The sequence below is a fragment of the Terrapene carolina genome, unplaced genomic scaffold, assembly GCF_002925995.2.
Source record: "Terrapene carolina triunguis isolate 2854851 unplaced genomic scaffold, T_m_triunguis-2.0 Scaffold69, whole genome shotgun sequence".
NCBI lineage: Eukaryota > Metazoa > Chordata > Testudines > Emydidae > Terrapene > Terrapene triunguis.
Window position 1 is genome coordinate 6,899,299 of NW_020664420.1, and position 18,486 is coordinate 6,917,784.

An 18,486-nucleotide genomic window follows, 5' to 3' on the forward strand; every position below is an offset into this window, starting at 1 on the left:
ACCTCATTTTTTCCTTTGCAACATACAGATACATCTTAACAGTCTAATCAGGTAGCACAGCTTTTAGAAGCTTTGGCAGCTTATTGCTATCCTGTGGCAGGTCATAATATCCTGCGGTTGATTACAGCGGCATCATGCAGTGCTCTGCTTTCTTCTTTTTCACATGCCAGAATCAAAGCTCAGCAAAATTGTGGATCTCTCTGCTTTATCTTAGGTTGTGAGGGCTTTTTTGCTCAATCTTCTCACTTAACATCCTTTAAATGCTGGTTTAACTGTTGACTGGCTGCTTGGTTCAGAACCCACCTCCCTGCCTGAAGAGAGGGCAACCAGACACTGAGCAGGTGGAGCTGTCCAAAGTGCTGAGTCAAACATGTGGGCCTGATAGGGGCAAGCAGGCAGGAAGCATATTTTCCCTTGGGCATGGTGCTCTTGAAACTCCCCATAGAGTCAAATACCCATTTCTTTTACTCCTCTAGAACTGGCAACACCACCACATATGCTGTAGCCCAATCGGTTATCACAAGCTAAACAGGAGCAGGCTGGGTTGATCCTTGGATGGGAGATCTCTGAGGAACACCTGTGGGTCTCAGGAAATTATATTGATGGTTCAGCAGGTGGCACTCCTCTGTTTCAATAAATACTGAATCAATATCAGAGGCCTAGTCTACACCAGTAAAGCCTTGCTGGTAGACCTATACCAGCAAACTCTCCTAGTGCAGATGCAGGTTCTACCATCAAAAGAGTGCTTTCAATAGTATTGAAACACTCACTGTGTTACACTGATGGGGGTTTTGCATCTCTCAACAGTGCTAGCCACCTGCAATTATCCTTCTATAGTTATAAGACTGATTGTAAGCAATTCCTTGCCCATGCTCAGCAACTGTATCTTTCAAACTATACACCCTAATTCCTTTCATCCTCTCCCTTTGATTCACTTAAAACAACATTGTTACCAAACAAGAAATTATCATACCCTTTACTTAGTGAACTCTCTCATACGGAGGCAACTTTTCTTATGGCTGAGAAATGGATGCAGATTCCTTGGCAGTCTGCCCACAGCAATGTTCCAAAAACTTCTTTAGGGTCGCTATCAAGAGACACTAGGCAGCTCTAACCTCCTCTCTCTGCTGGGCCTCCATTTCCTATTGAACTATTGACAAAGGTTAAAGTTCAAGGCACAGTATGACAGCGTGCAGGGTGCAAACAGGTGAGTCTGCACTCTGATCACTCAGATATTAATTAGTTCCGGTGGAGAAAACTGGAGGGGTAATTAGTCAATCAGACTGGCTGGATGGATGATCTAAGGAGACAATTACCCCATCAGCCCAAGGCCGTTAAAGAGGTAGGAAGGAAGTGCCAAGGGGGAGGAGAGGAAGGGGACCAGGGCAAGTTGAGCTCAGTAACACGGAAGTCTCAAGGGAGGGAGAACTCTGTTCCTCTCAGTTCTTGGGGAGAGGGCCAAAAGAGCTGTTGGCACTGTAAATAAACTGTTGCACGCGGATTGTTGTAGAAGTAGTGGGGGGAATTTAAAATAAAAGAATAAGGTGAAGGCACAACCACTGGAGTCCATGCTGTTTCTGTGGGGAAGAAGGCAGGAGAGAAGCCACGCCTTGTGACACATGGGGCTTGCCCAGGATCTTGACTCCCCAAATTGTGGCAATTGAGAGGCATAACGGGGGAGGCTTCTGCGAGTATTTGGCACCCGGATGGTGGAGCAGACTCTGCAGTGGCTGGTGGACCAGCAGAAGGAGCTGCAGCAGAGCATGCAATCTTTCCATCCGTCACACAAACTGGAGAGAGAACCCCTGCTGGCCTGGCAAGCAGAGAAACAGAGGCACTTGCAGGAATTTATCAGGGATTAAGCACAGATGCAGCAGCCGTTGCTTCCGAGATTGGTGGGTACTGAAATGGGGAATAGTAACTGAAGCCAGGGGGTCAGCCTGTGTAAAAGGGGCCTGCTGATGACCCCAATGCTTCTCTAGTGATATTTGAGATGGTAGCAATGGAAGCTGGCTAGGACAGAGGAACATGGGCTCTCTGGTTAGTATGCTACTTGGCAGGAGAAGCTCAAGTGGCCTACATGGCCTTGGGTGACAAACAGGCTAAGGACTATGATGCCATTAAGGCAGCCATACTTGACCATGTGGGATTGTCTACAGAGAAATAGCAGAAGTTTTGGGCTGCTAAATGGGCCAGATGTGTATAGCCCAGGGCATGTGCTCAAAGTTTAACTGATTGGGCCACCCACTCATTAAAGCCAGGCACTCAGACTGTGGGCAAAATCATGGACTCCATAATCCTTGGGCAATTTCTACATGGCCTCCAGGAGAACACTCGTCTTTGGGTTAGGAGGCACCAACCCACAACCCTGGAGACAGTGATGAAACTCACGGAAGAGTTTGAGGAAGTAAATTTTCCCTGCTAGGGGGCATGTCTGTCTAACAGACCGGAGCTGGAAAGAGGGTTGGAGAAGTGTTAGGGGTGAAGTCTACAGAGAAGAAAAGAGAAGAAAACACAGAGTCCCCTCTGGGGAGGCGGGAAATTACCTGTTACCAGTGTGGGAGACAGGGACATCTAAAAAGAGGCTGCCCATCTATAGACTGTGGGCTAGCATAATTTTGGAACCTTACAGGAGCAGTGAAGAAAAATGCCAACCATCTTGGAGAAGGAGGGGAGGAGATGGGAGAAGGGCCTAGTGGATACTGCATCAGGAGTCCGTGCTGTTTCTGTGGGGAAGAAGGCAGTAGAGGAGCCATGCCCTGTGTCAAGCAGGTTCTCAGCTGTACCCAAGGACCACTGGTTCCAGGTGAAATGGTGGTGCTTGCCACCTCCTCAAAGCATTACCCTATTAATTAATATCGCTTCAGCTTTCCTTGGATCCAGCATCCCTGTGCACTGAGTTATCTGGGAGGCAGGGCTGTTTGAGCTGGATGGACAGGATGCATAGAGCTGAATGCCACAGACTGGTTGCAACATTGCAACCTGTGTTGAACAGAAATGTGAAACAGGAGCAGCGGTAGGATTTATCCCTGTGGGACTTTGCATGTCAGTGCCTTTGGGGAGGAGGAGCAGCTGTCCATCATGATGATGCTTTGGGATGTACTAGAATTAAAAGAGCATAGCCATTATAGCATGATTCCACCACTTCTGCTGGGACACGCAGACAGGTCAGCAAGAACTTGTGATTGAGGCCCCGTCTACACTGTGTACCAGGGTTGTGATTCCCAGCTCCCGTACACATACTCACACTAACTCAATGAGAGTTAGTGCAAGTATAAATAGCAGAGTAGCCACAGTAGCATGGGTAGCCCCGGAACGGCTCAGCCATGCTGAGTTCTTGCCCATGGAGTTCAGGCAGATTTGTACCCAGCACGGGTGAGCTGTGCCAATGCTGCCGCTGTCTGGACTACTGTTGTAGACCAGGGCATAGGTGGTCAGGCCTCATGGTCACAGCAGTGGTGGCCAGGACTAGTAGTCAGAGCCAGAGTCAGGAGCTGAAGCCTGCATCAGAGTTGAAGACAGAGTTGGGAGTCAAGCCAAGGGTCAGAGCTGGAATCATAGTCGGGGTGGGGTGTAGAAGCAGGGATCTGGAACAAAAAGGGCAGGGACTAGGAACAAGATGGGAAGGCGGGAATGAGGAACAAAACAGGGCTGAGGAGCCATGTGAGAAGGCAAGGTCCAATATTGCGGCCAGCCAGGGATCCGTGTAAATTGCTCAGACAACTTCCTGTGCCTCCTTCTGGATTAAACAGAGAGTCTGAGCCAATCAGCGAGGCCGGATTCCTCCTACAATTGGGAGTTTGATGGATGTTGCCTATGGTGAGCTAAGGTCTACTTGACCACACTCCCCAGTGGGGCCAGCAAGCTGCTGGGAGGTGGCTGCAATCTGAAGAGTACTCGGGGACCCACGTTCAAGACTGGCGATCCCTCACATTGCTCCCCCCCACTACTTAGGGTGCCCTCTGTGTGTCAGTGGGCTCAGTTTTCCCAGATGGCTCTTGTGGAAGGTCATTAGCAGGTGGGGGTGTGTGGATATTTTTTGCAGGCTTTCAGGAGCATTCTTTGGGACTATAACCTCCCATACTCCATGCTCATGTTCACTCTCATTGAGTATGTGTACGCAAGCTTGGAATCACACCCCTAAGCTCAGTACAGATGTGCCCAAACACTGCCAAAGGCAGATAAGAGATTGACTAATATCCCCTGTTGCTCTTTCACTTCTGTCCATTGCCCTGGGGAGGTCATTCATCAGAGCAACCAGTGCTGTTTCTGTACCATGTCCCACCTTGGAGCCAGACAGAGAGGGATCCATGATATTAGTGGAGGCCAGGTACTGCTGGCATTGGTTCATTACCACTTTTCTTGATGGCATTATGCAGGATTGAGTGGTTTGAAGCCAAATGGTAGTTAGTAAGGGTACACTGGACTGTTGCTGTGTTTCAAGGCACCAGCTGGTGTCCTTTCTAATGGACATTGAACAATTTCTTTTCAATAATAGCCATAGGCATTGACCTTGACCAGCCAGTTGGGACATGGCTCCAGATTGGAGGTGATTGTGGACCCCTTTAAATGCTTCTAAAGCCTCCTCCCAAGGGGACTGGGCCCAATTCTGTCAGGGATTAGAAATCAAAGATTTCCAAAACAGCCAGCTCAAGGTCTTGGAAAGCCTGAAATTTGTGTACATAGTGATTTCTAAATGGAGCATTTTTCTAACATCCCTTGCAGAGTTTGCATGGAAAACTGTAAAAAAACATTACATATAGCAAACATAGATATATGTAAGTGTCATTTTCTATCACTCTCTCCCCTTGGTCTTTATGAATGAGGACAGCTGCATGGAAACGAGAGATGGGCTAGGTCTGTAAAGGTCAGACCTGAATCCAAATCTTCCAAAGTTCAAGGGGATGTCAAGGAAAATTCAGATCTTTGGATGAGGTGCTGGCCTCTCCCTTGGGTCCCACAAACAGATGGGCTAGGATGTCAAGAGATGAAGAAGGCAAACAATAAGAAATAATAAGCATGTGTCCTCATTGTACCTAATTAGGATTAAAGTTACTGTAGTAGCAACAGCAACAGCAGCAGTAGCAATAGTATTAATGCATTACTATATTTGCTTGGCTTTGCAATCTGAAATAGAAGTGCTACCAATCCATGGAGACTGAATTCAGTCCATTGCTACAAGTTCACCCATGTTTGATTACCAAACTGCATTTATAGCGCTTCAGTCATCTCCATTATCCACTTAGCAGTAGGGTCCTATGTAAATCCAGTCTGAGAACCAGTCCTGTTACAGTCAACCCAGGGGTATTTTCCCCATTCACACATATGTTTCTTCTGTAGACATCACACACTTCCATCCACATCCTATAATGCTGTTCACTTAGCACTAGATACACAAAGAGGACTTAGGTGTTGCAATGCTGAGCCTAACTTTATGTGCCCCACTGCCTAATGAGTTAGGCGGCCAAGCTCCCTACACAATGTATGGGCAGAGTTAGGTCAGGTCTAGACTACATACTTACTTGCATACACCGCAGAGCGACGTAGTTATACTGACCTCAACCCCCCTTGTAGACAGTGCTATGTCGATGGGAGACCTTCCCCCGCTGACATAGCTACCGCCCCTCGTGAAGGTGGAGTTATTAAGCCAACAGGAGAGCTCTCTCCCATTGCCTTAGAGCATCTTCACCAGATGCACCACAGTGGCACCACTGCACAATGTAAATTTGTAGTGTAGACCTGCCCGGAGGCACTTAAGAAAGGGAGAACCACAAAACACAGCACGTTCAACAGGGAGCTACCTAAACTAGCCAATAGGGAAATGCCATTGAGAGGGGTGTGGCCTAAACCCCACCCCTCAAAAGGAGTTAGGCACCTATCTCTGCTAGGGATTCACAGCCAGGAACCCTCTCTTGGAGTTCGGTGCCTAAGCCCTTTTGTGCAAATGTGGAGCAGGAATTTGAACCCACACCTCTCAGGAGGATGCCCTAACCACTGGGCTCTGGGGTATTCAAAGGAGTGGAAGGGGAGGCTCCCTCCATCTCTCCTGTTGAAACTGTTCCACTCTGTATAAATAATGAACTAGTCACTGGTACAGGGAGTTGAAGCTGGGTCTCCCGCACCCCGGGGGAGTGCCCTAATCACTAGGCTATGGAGTCATTCTCACTCTCTTTTCCTGGCCCAGTGAAGAGTGGTAGGACTGAAGCAGCTGTGCTCATTCCCACTGGCAGAGTTTTAGTACCTAAAGGACTTTATCCGTGGAAACGTAGGCACCTCAGGCCCTTGGGCAGCAACGAAGTGGGGGATCTGAGGATCTGAAGTTCGAACTTGGGTGCCTAAAGTGCAGTTAGGTGCCTAAATCCTTTTGTGGACCGAGGCCTTATTGTAAAGAGCTTCCTGTCTGGCTCAGGAATAAAATGGTCGCTGGGTCAAACCTGAAAGTTCTCCACACAGAAATGGAGCATTACACATCCTGGGAGAGTTTCTGTTCTGTGCCTTACAGGAGGTGCAGCAGCGAAGCAGCAGCCCAGAGGTAGTGAGGGAACGATCCCAGGCTAGTGAGGGCTGGTGCACCTTCTTGGCATAAATTAGAGAGCCTCAAGGGCTGCCCAAATTTACAACAGACTCCCCAGTACAGCCAGGGGCAGAACCACCTCCTGGAGCATCCCACAATCTCTGTCGTGCTCAGCACCGGGAAGATTTCTTCTGACACTCCTGACATGCCTCATGTAAGGGGGCAGCAGACATCTGATTATGGTTTCCCTTAACTACTCCTGCCTCACAGAAAATTCTCCCCTGGCCTTTGCAGCTCAGGAATGGCCCCTATAGACCAACAGAGTGGCATATCCATTTGTACAGTGCACAGTCATTCCAAAGTTGTCCAAACTCGTTACAATCTACACATACAGCAGTCATTTCACAACACTGAAATGCAGCCAACTCTGGGGTGGGAGGACATTAACCAGCATGCACTACATAACAGTGGTGGAAATGGAAATTTTTCCCAAGATAACTGGGGAAAAGTCTACCCTTACAAAAACCACCATGAGATCTTTATCGTAGCTACCGAAAGCAGACAGGTCCTCAGTTTTTAAAGTCAGATAACTGGGCCATCAGTCTGACATACTGGTTGCCCGATCAATCTGTTGTTAACCGTCCGTAGTCTTGAAATATTTTGCTCTAACGTGAGCCCTGATACCTTTATTCTACTCAACAAGAGCATTGAGAATGGTGGAGGGGAGGAGGTTAAGCATTTTTTTTGTTACGCTGCAGAGTTTTAGAATCAACATTTGAAGAATAAACCACCATAATAAATGTTTGCCCCAGGGTCCCCAAGCTCTTGTTACTTCATTAGCTAGCATTGTTCTCCAGGGAGTCATTTTTCACTCTTAATCATTCTTGGTATATTGCAGCTCTACTTTGGGAAGCAGAGAAGCAGCTGCCACTGGAAGCCTTCCACAAAGTCCAATGATTCAATGCCTACCTTCCCATTTGGCAAAAGTCTCCGTATCTCCACCCGATCTAAATGCCATCCAGAATTAAGCCCTCCTCCTTTGTGCCCAATACGAATCTTCTCAATAGTGTCTCCAACATCCTCTAGCTACGGAAACAAAAAATAGATTATGAAGTGAGTAATAGGCGGCAGCCTCAATTCCTTTACAGCTAAAGCCAAGATCCACTGATTCATTTTCTTATTTTCAGTCTATATTAAGTTCCCAAAGGGGCAAATATTAGCCTCACTGTAGCATCCATATGCACGTGGAATGAGGGGCTCCACATTGTTTTTATTCTGAAATAAGTGTGTCCACACTGACTTGCACTGAAATAACTACATGTTGGGAACAGATTCTGTTAAATAGGTGCAAGTCTGTGTGTGGAGCATTTCCTCAAGCTCTTCAGCTGGAATGGGAATTGAACCAATCCTCAGAAGCTGTAAGTTTACTGTGGTTTGATTTTTTTTTTTTTTTTTTTTTACAGCTCTGTGTTAGATTATTGATACATGATTATAACAGGGGAAGGAGGGTCTTGAAATCAAAGCACAAGATTGAGAGCCCGGAAATCTGCTCTCTCTTTCTTGCTCAGCCACAGACTCTGACTGCCACTTTGAGCAAATCACATAGATCAATATTTTAAATAGCCACTCATTTTCTGATTGCCCCTTTAGCCACTTATATTCGGAAAAGAAGGCTGTAAACATAGTTGCACCAAAATAATGAAATTGGTTTGGATTTGCACTTTTTGTTATTTCGGTGTCAGCTTGAGTGCAGACACTGCCCGAATGCCTCCTTTTCACATGGGAGGGGCCTGCTAAGCTAGCGCTTTCCCTACAGAGATTTGTATACCAACTATTTTTCAATCTTGCAAATGTTACAAGTTTCCGGGGATCAATTTAGTTCCCCTGCTGCTTGCCCCCAACATGACAAGACTGTCATGTACTGAAGCACAGTTCATTTAATTTCAGGGAATTCGAATAGACTGGTTGCTGCAATTCAGGGTTTGGTGCTGCAACAGAACTGGTTAGGGAAGCTTGCATGAGGTCTGCATTCACTCTACCTGAGTTGACTATAGAGAACATTATCAATCTCTTACTAGCATAAAAATTCAAATTCTCTGAATTCATCCAAAAACATTAATATAGGTGAAACGATGTTATTTTTCCTCTGCACAGCCTGAATAACCATCCTTCAATGAGGCATTCAATCTATACATAGCAGTGAAGTGGCATGTGACTGTAAAGATGGGTATTAAAAAAAGATGTGTTTATTGCACCGCTTTAGGCATCTCCAGAAAATCACCACTCAGAACTGCAGCTGATAATGTTTTTTTTAATGCTTTTATTGCCCCTTCTGCAGAATACCAAACAGCACCGGCAGTAAAACCACTAAAACAAAAAGGCAATTCTCAGCTCTGTGTTTTCTGAAATCCCAGCATTATTTTCAAGGTCTACTGAGCTTCAAATTATGGCTCTTCACGAATAGGTGAAAGAAGAATATATTTTGCTGCTTTTTTTGTTGTTGTTTGGTAAAGAAAAAAATAAATTTTGGGGACCAGTTAATATCTCCTTCTAAATCCACAGAACAAACTGCATTTTCATGTACTTAGTCTAAAACGCACTGATGTCTCAGCTTCTTCTAAAGGGAAAATAAATCCTAAGGATTACAACATTAAAATAATGTGCAGTTCAAGATTTTTTACACATGGATTGATTAATGGCAAACTCCATCATGGACAACTCCAGGGAAACTCCATGGAGGTAAGTTCTGTTCTTTGAAAGATGTAAAGAGGAGGGTTTATTGTGATTTGTGTCCTAGGACAACAATTTGAGGTGAAAATATTTTAATTTGTTTAAAAATGTTCTAAGGTTTGGTCTTGATTATTAAAAAAACACCACCACAAGAAAACGAAAAGAAACACAAAAAGGTTTGAAGTCCCTCTGGGAACTTAGTCTCTGTGGTACCCAGTGGATGAAAATATCAAACAGAAATAATATATAGGGCCAGGTTTTTAAAACACCTCCGTAATTTGCAGTATTTGCCAATTCATAATCTTGGGTATGTATTGGCTTCAATGAGAGTTTGCTGTGAGCAAGGACTGTTGAATTCAGCATTGCATGTGTCAATGGGCAGTTAGCTACATAATGTATCTTTTGCATGCACTAATGTATGTGTTTGCAAACACATCAGAAATACATCAGGCTCTTTGAAAACTTGGTTCAACGTATTCAGAAATCATAGCTCCTACAGTAAGGTAACACGTCCTCTATATATTCCTACACAAGCATTAGGCATTATGGACCAACTTTTCAAAAGTGCCTTCTGAAAGTGCACCCACAAAATGGTGCATATAGATCCTCCATTTGTGCATGCAATTTCAGACATTACCTTTGGTTCTTAGAAGGGGTTTCCTTTTGAAAATATTGGAGGGACAGAGAGCAAGCAAGAATATGTGTAAGTGTGCCAGAGACAGAGGAAGAGAAATTATAATTGACTAAAGGTTCTAGATGAGGCCATGAGCAAGCAATGGCAGGGGTTGCTACTTATCAATCATATGTTGCTCCTATTACCTTTCTCTCTCAAGTGGTCTCAGTGCCACTAGATGGGGGGAGGGATAGCTCAGTGGTTTGAGCATTGGCCTGCTAAACCCAGGGTTGTGAGTTCAATCCTTGAGGGGGCCACTTAGGGATCTGGGGCAAAATTAGTACTTGGTCCTGCTAGTGAAGGCAGGGGGCTGGACTCGATGACCTTTCAAGGTCCCTTCCAGTTCTAGGAGATAGGATATCTCCATTAATTTATTTATTTATTTATTATTTATTTACTGTATCTGTGCTCCTTACAGTGCTTTAAGTGTATTTATCCTTGTAACATGCAGTGAGATAGGGCTATTATCCCCATTTTATAGATGGGGACCTGAGGTGCAAGTGTAACCCCGACAGACCCTGGTGTGTCGGTGGAGAGGATCAAACCTGGGGAGCTTAGTGCATGAGCCTCTACCGCATGAGCTAAAAGCTACATGGCCCTTAGCTAACGCTGTAGAGCAGACTCATTAATCTTTCTCTCTCAAGTGGTCTCAGTGCCACTAGATGGGACAGAACACCACACCCAGGCGGTGTGTGGGTTACATACTTCCCCTAGCTGAGGAAGCACGTCCCAAGCTTCAGAGTTCCCAGCTGAAATCCTGGCCGAGACCCCACTTGTAACACAAACAGACCCCGGTCCTCAGGAGGCAGGATTAAACCGGGAACTTCGGGAGCTTAGTGCACGAGCCTCTACCGCATGAGCTAAAAGCCAACTGCCTCTTAGCTAATGCTGTAGAGCAGACTCATTTGACTCTCTCTCTAAGCGGTCTCAGTGCCACTAGATGGGACGAAAACTACACCAGGAAGGTGTGTGGGTTACACAAGAAGGCTTGGTGATTTGCCTGGGATCATACAGGAAGTCTGTAGCAGCACTGGGACAGAATCCAGGACTCCCAAGTCCTAGGCTAATGCCCTAACCACTAGACCATCCTTTCTCCCCCACAGCAGTACCTGCACAAGTCTCCAGTGAGGAGAGAGGTAAAGAGTAGCATTGGGCAAGTAATTGATTTTTTGGTTCAGTGGAAGTTCCAAAAAACTGGAAAAAAAATTCTGTTTGGGCTGAAACACATCTGAAATTTTTAGACTGTCTGGTAAATGGAAAAAGTCTGCCTGAGGTCTGTTCCAGAAGAGGGATTTGAACCCAGAGCAGAGATTCAAGCCTGGTTCTCCACATGAGTTCCCTAACCACTGGGCTAAAGGTTACAAGGGTCCAGCAGCACCCCCATCTTTTCCTTCTCTGGCCACTCTGTGAATGGCCAAAACAATTCATGTCAAATTCACAAATAGTTTCAGGTCAACCCAAAATGAATCTTTTGTCCAGAATTAGTCATCCAAAAATTTTCACCCAGCTGTCATGAAGAGTCCTTTTTCAATTTTTTTCCACTCCATTTTGTGTCCCTAAACCCCTCACCCAATCATTGCTCCTGCAAAAGAGCAAATATTTTTTATTTTACCTCCACAATGAACTGATCCACTGAGTTCCTCTCAAAGCACATCCTTTGCTCTCTCTTGTTCTGGCACAGGGATTTCTGTTGACTGCAGACCCCATTACTTCCATAGAGAACAATGAAAACATCTGCATCGGTGCCAGCTCCAAAGATGTCACTGGTGTAAACTGTGATCTCGTAAGGGACAACTAAGTTAAGCAGAGGAAAACAAAAAACAAACCACGGGCTGTGAGCAAAAAGCAAGGCTTCCAACTGGGAAAGTCTATAATTCATTTTAGAATGTAACAAACTCAAACCTAGATTAGAAATGTCAACATTTACAAAGCATCATTAGGAATTATACACACAGAAGTTATGCACAATTAACTGTTACGTTACGTTGCAAGTCATGAGGCTGGATTCTGATCTCAGTTACACCAGCATAAATCTGGAGAACTCCATTTAAATCAATGAAGCCAACAGAGCTACTCTGAATTCATACTGATTTACTGAGGTTGGAATCTGACCCATTGGATTTAATCCCGGGAGTCAAAAGAGCTCTGAATATTTATACTGCAAAGTCATTGAAACATGAATCTCCCACAGTACGCGGAGTCTTGAAAAGACTCAGAAGATTTTTGAGTAACTAAACAAACTGGCAAAACTGAACTAGCTGGAGCTGGTATGAAAAATTCTATATAAACCTCATTAAAACTTCTGGACTATTTTAAGTATTAGCTTGCAGAGGAAACATCAACCAGGGGGGTGGGTGGGGGAATGTGAACTCGTCTCTCGCTTTAAAGAACTAATTTCCATTTCACTCTTTTATCTAGTGTTCTCTTGAGGCCAGATTCTCCAATGCCCTGCACCTTGTCCAGTTACCTACAGTAGTGCAAAGCGGGCATAAAATGCTACCAAATTAGAATTGTGACTACACAGGGTGCAGAGCAACAATGAATTGGACCCTTTAATCCTTCCTTGTTCCTACTTTGGTCTCTCTAGAATTTACTGTTGCCTTTAATTCCATACTTCCTACAGTTCTTTCTGATTCTTATTCCTTTTCAGCCTCTTCCTGATGTAAGAAATAGACTAGCCCAGGATATAGGGGACTGGCCTGGGGGGGCCACAAGACCAGGACAGATTCCTGGCTTTGCCACTGACCTGTTACATAACCTTGAGCAAGTCACTTCCCCTCTCTGTGTCTCAGTTTCCCAATGTGGAGAATGATATTTACTTTCTTTTGTTCAGTGTTTTGAGGTATATGGATGAAAAGTGCCCGACAAGAGCTCAGCATTAATATTATTTATTTTATTTCAAATTATTAAAGGCCTCTTTGCAGTTCTTGAACCCTAATAGAGATCATCTCTTTGCTGACTCACACTTAGGATGCTACCGGTCTCCGTTAGAGTTGTGCAGAATTGGCCCATACAGTTACCATGGCTTCCATTTCTTCTATCCCTTCTCCGTCATTCTGGTTGGCCTTCTGTTCTCCTTGGTTTACCTGTTCATGTATAGCAAACCCCACTTCAACCATCCTCTTCCTTTTTCTATGCATCTTTCTGAGCTGCTTATAATCCTGTGCTCTCCCACACTCCACCCCTTTCAATATTCGTCGTTGTGCTTTATGCTACAGTGCTGGCAGTTCTAGGACTCAGCATCCTAGATCAGAACAGATGGCATATTTCTGGCACCACTTCTATTATTGCTGGAGTAACTGTGATTATGCATATCAGAGCATAATCATTCATTAACTATCCAGGCTTTCTAAACACAGCTCTCAGGAGAGCAGAGATGAAGAAGTTTGATTTTAGAGACAATCAGCCTGAAGGTACTTAATATTCTTTTTTGCCAGAACCAATGAAACCTATTCGCCTGTGCTGCAGATAAACTGAAATAGTTTCCTGCAATATGTAAAAATAAAGAACTAATCCTAGAGACCAAAATCGCCTGCTATGTGTTATGAAATAAAAATGATCTGATCTTCTCAAGTCTGCTATGCTTGGGTTTTTTTATTTGAATATTAACATCAGCTTAGAACTGAATCAGCAACTCAGCACTGTAAGAAGGTCACAGCTCTCAGCTGTCAGAATCCCCTTTCGTTTTCAGGTTGTACCCCACAGGCACTGTTTTAACGGGCACAACAATGACATGTTTTCATCCTCCATGCTCAGGGAAATAATCTGGCGTGAGCGATCAGGAGACATGTCAGACCATTTTAGTGGCAATCTGAAATCACTATTTTAATGGTTGGGAAATTAGAATACTGTGAATAGTACAACGTGTGTATTTACGCACATGTGTATTTACGCTTGGTTCTAGCGCCTTGCAAGTCTCCTTCTACATAGCCCTGATTGCTGGTTCCAGACTCTGCAAAAGGGCTGCTGACATAAATAAGCTTTGCACATATTGTACATGAAGAGCTGGCATTCCAGAAACTCTTATGTCATGTAATACCCCTAAAAATTACCCACTCAAGTTATGTATCATATTACCATGTGTGAGACATCTCAGGAAAAACACGGTGAGAAGCAAAACCACGGTACTACGGGTGAGAGCTGAAGAGGACCAGCGCAAGGGTTATGTACTGGTTAAGTCCCATAGGGTTGAAATGTGACACTGATGATCCCTAGGGCTGCAGTGTGATCTACGTGTGCAGAGGCCTTGCGATGGGTTGACATTCATCCCATGTGTCTGTATATTTATTATTCCAAACCTGGGGCCAGTTGTGTCTGACAGCAGACCGAACGCACCAGGAATGGTGGTGGGGAAGGGTACAAGGAGCACCCCTTCTTCCACCCCTAATGTTTTATGTGGAAAGAAAGTGCAAATGTGCTTGAGAGACAGGGGATGCCATGGTCAGAGCAGCAGTGGAGGTAGGGACGTAAGTGAGGGGACACTGTCAGAGCATCACCAGAGAAAGATTATTTTAGCTTCTGACTGCTAGTTTGAAGAGGGGACGGTAAAGATCAGGGTGGCCAGAGAGGAGGATAGTCCAGGTGAGAAGGAACAATGGCATGAACAAGGGTTTGGGCAGGGGAGAGAAGAAAGAATCCATAAACCTATGGTAGCTCTATGGTCCCCATTACTGTAGTATCTGTGTGCCTCAGAGTCTTTAAGGTTAGTTATCCTGATACCAATCACGTGAAGAAGGCAAGTCCTATTGTCCATGTTTTACAGAAGGAGAACTGAGGCACACAGACAGGCTAAGTGACTTGGCCAAGGCTACACAGGAAGTCGGTGGCAGGGCAAGGAATATAACTCCATTTCCAAGTCCCAGGCTAGCACCTTAACTACTGTACCATCTTTCCTTATAAAGGGAAGGGTTAGATTTAAAAAAAGCCATGGATGCAGAAGTGACAAGATTTGGCGATAGCCAGCATGTGTGGAGAAGAGTCAGAGAGAGCCCCAAAGTTGTGAATGTGAGGGATGAGAAGTACCGTGGATTCCCACCCCACAGAAATAGGGGAAGGGGAAAGCAGGGGGCTTAGAGATGAGCAATTCAATGTCTGCCACGAGGCAAAACGCTACATACATGGAACATATTCTTTTGTCTGCAGTTCTGCAGGGAAGAGCTCTCTCTCAGTGGCTCCATCATCCTCTGATTTATCCAGCCAGCGGCCACAAGGGAACTTCAGGCATTGCCCAAGTGATGGGGCATCAATTTCCACCCATTCCAGAAACCAGCCAGCGGAGCCACCTGTAGCAGGAGATTATACTCAGAGTGACTAGCACTTTTCACCAGCAAAGCGCTTTACAGACAATGAACTAATTAATTCATCCTGCAAGATCCCTGTGAAAGAGGTAAGTGTTATCATCCTCTTTTACAGAAAAGTCACTTGCGGTAGACAGGCTACTGCTAAGTGACTTGCTCAAAGTCCCAGAGGGAGTGAAAACCAGGGTCAGAACACAGGAGGAGCTCACTGGTCACCATTAGACTCTTGTTCACTCTTGCTTCTTTCGTCAGAACTTGAGGTCAATTTTTTCAGAAGTGGCGAGGGGTTTGGGGTGCCTCAGAGTCTGACTGTCCAGTGGGAGACTAAAGGGGCCTCATTATCAGAGGGAGGGTTTGCAGCACTTTCTGAAAATCAGGCCCCTTTAAAATGTCTGAAGTTAGGCATTCAAAAATTGAGGCATCTGGAACCACTAGTCACATGTTGAAAACCTGGGCCCTTTGTGTGAATTTAACACCTGGGTTTTATTATCTGCAGATCCCATTTTGAAATCCAGATCATTTTAAAGCATAGCAATCAAGTAGGAATGCCCTGAATATATACCACAAGGTGGTTATAAAGCCAGACAGAGGATTGGCATCACCCCTTTCATGGAATAATGGTTTTGTACAGCAATTCCCTTGCAATGTTCACTTCTCCTGGGCAGCCTTTCCACCCTGGTGCATACTCCTGCTAGAATATCACAGCTTACAAAAGGATGAAAAAACTGCTGTGTTTCAACACTGCTCACACCTCGTTTGCCACCAGTGCTGTACCACGTCTAAATTAAATTGCAGGCTCCTTGGGGAAAGAGCCTGTATATTTGTCTGCAAAGCACCAAGCCCATGATGATAATAGTGTCCAGCATGTTAATAAATAAGTCATGAAAGGAATATTTCCAAATATAACACACACCCCCCAATGTGGAACAAGGAAAGCTATGTTGTGCCAGGTCATCTTACCTTTATTGTCATGGCCAATCTTTATTTTTTTCAGGTCTCCAATGTCCACAGATTCCACTGTAAAGTCATCGAGCTTCCCACGCTCAAATTTGTTCTTGTTAGTTTTGGAGGCCTTTAGATTGATTATCCCTGTTTGTTGTAGCACATACAGACATTGTTTAGTGCAATGATATTCAGACCTCAGTGGTTCAGGAGCCAAATTAACAATCAGCATTACCCCAAAAAGTAGTGTGAATTCATTGTTTCATTTACTATATAGGTGTGCGTGTGTGCGCGTCTGTGTGTGTGCGCGTATAATTATTCTCACAGTAAAATGACAGACCGGGTATTATTATATTATCAACTATAATTGGTTAATAACATAGTAAAAGCATCCTGATTGGCAGGGATGCTGGAACAATTTGTATAGTGGGGTGCGGGGGGCTGAGAGTCATTGAACCCAACTGTAAACTCTGTGTATGATGGAAACCACTTCAGGCCAAGGGGTGTGGCAGCATCCCCAGCACACCTACTTCCAGCACTTATGCTGATTGGTTAATAATTAAATCACACCGTGTTTTAATATCATGTGCTTCAAAGAGCCGCAGGAGACACATTAAAGAGCCACTTGCGGCTCGTTGGCTGCAGTCTGGGTATCACTGGTTTAATGTATAAAAATCAATACTTTGGGATTGTAAACAGGAACAGGGGATGTGGCAACAGGGTAATAAATGGCCTTTCACCTCTGGAGATTTGGTGTCCAATCTGTCCTTTGTCACGCTGAACCCTAGATTTTCAACTGAATATAAAAAACTCACCAAAATACAGATCACATATCTCTTGAGTTGAGAGGTCTCCCTTCAATGCCTCAGCAACTATGCTGTTGAAGGGCCAGTAGGGATGTGGTCCGAGTTGTGTAAGGGAATTTGCCCTACACTTCTCTTCACTGTCTGTCACTGTCACAAATACTAAGATTCACTACATAAGCATTGTGTCAGTCCCAACAGGGTTTGCTCATCAACAGATCAAATATTTCTGCGACACCTCAGCAGTTGAAGACGAGCTGGGTTTCTAGAGTGGGCTGATTCCTTGCTGGGATACAAATGAGTTGACCCAGACCCAGTGTTCTGTTTTCCTACTCTTTGTTTTAATCTATGCTGTCAACAATTCGGCTTACACAGCTGGTGTAGATTGGCCTAGCTCTATTGAAGCCCATGAAATGACAGTGATTTGCAGGAGCTGAGGATCTATCCCCTAGTAACTAAAATGATAAATAACATTGGCTTCCATATGCACTCTGATAAGAAAAAGACTTACAGCAAGAATATGAAATCATCTTAACTAAGAACAGATATTGTATTGAGGAAAGCAACCCCCCCCACACACACACACTCCTCAGCCATTTCAGTCAATTATACCAACAGCACGGACCCCCATCTCTCTCACACATACATGGGCTGTACTTGGTTCCTACCCGTGTCATCTTTATTTCCATAAAGAATGATGAAGACATTGGCATCTGTCCCAGAATTCTTCTTGTCCCCGGTTTTCACTTTCACAGTATAAGTAGTTGATTTAGCTGTCAAAAAGCATTTCTTAATTTGAGAGTGTGAACACTGAGCAGCTATTAATTCTATTTCTTTTTGTTTCATTGCACGTGTTATTTATTTATTTTTGGACAATCAGATTGTATTCCTAAAGCTCTGACAGTAATTCCTGTCGCTTGTACTGATATTTGCTAGAGTGAAGCAGGACTGTTGAGCTGCAGGATCCGCAACCGCTCTTCATTCAGTAATGCTTTCTCCATCTTTACAGAAGAGAGAGCTGTTCAGACTTCCCATTTCTTTCCTGGGAGTCTCACATGCTTCTCAGATTTGTTTCCTGCTGCAATCTACAATAACATTTCATTTACAGCACCAGATTTTATATATGCAGACAGCCCTTCACTATATCAGACTTGCATCGTTTCCCACAACACCATCATCTGAAAAGTGTGGCAAACTCTTAAGAACTGTGGAAATTCCTAGAAGTTGTCTCCACAACACTACAAAATAATAAGCCAAGATTGTCAAAAATGGGCGCTTAAAGTTAGACTCATCAATCCATATTTAGGCATCCAAAGGAGTGTCCTGATTTTCAGAAGTGCTGAGCAGCCAGAAGCCCCCACTGAAGTCAATGGGAGCTGCTGGGTCCTCAACATTTTTGAAAATTAGCCCACTTATTCAGATGTATAAATATGGATGCAGGTGCTTAGCTTAAGGCTCTCAAAACTCCCACTGGAGTCAGTGGAAGTCCAGGACACTCATCACCTTGCAGGATCAGGCCCCATGATT

The 18,486-nt window shown here is 44.6% G+C and overlaps 1 protein-coding gene across 1 annotated transcript in view; it reads right to left on the bottom strand.

Moving 5' to 3' along the window:
• Nucleotides 1–18,486, bottom strand: part of LOXHD1 (lipoxygenase homology domains 1) — a 279,511-nt gene that overhangs the window by 89,976 nt on the left and 171,049 nt on the right. Inside the window, exons 28-32 of the mRNA XM_026649217.1 lie at nucleotides 17,628–17,732; nucleotides 16,175–16,303; nucleotides 15,035–15,199; nucleotides 11,530–11,711; nucleotides 7,484–7,600 (exon numbers count right to left, since the gene is read on the bottom strand). Coding sequence (XP_026505002.1) covers nucleotides 7,484–7,600; nucleotides 11,530–11,711; nucleotides 15,035–15,199; nucleotides 16,175–16,303; nucleotides 17,628–17,732 — 698 coding nt within the window. The remainder of the gene's footprint in view (nucleotides 1–7,483; nucleotides 7,601–11,529; nucleotides 11,712–15,034; nucleotides 15,200–16,174; nucleotides 16,304–17,627; nucleotides 17,733–18,486) is intronic.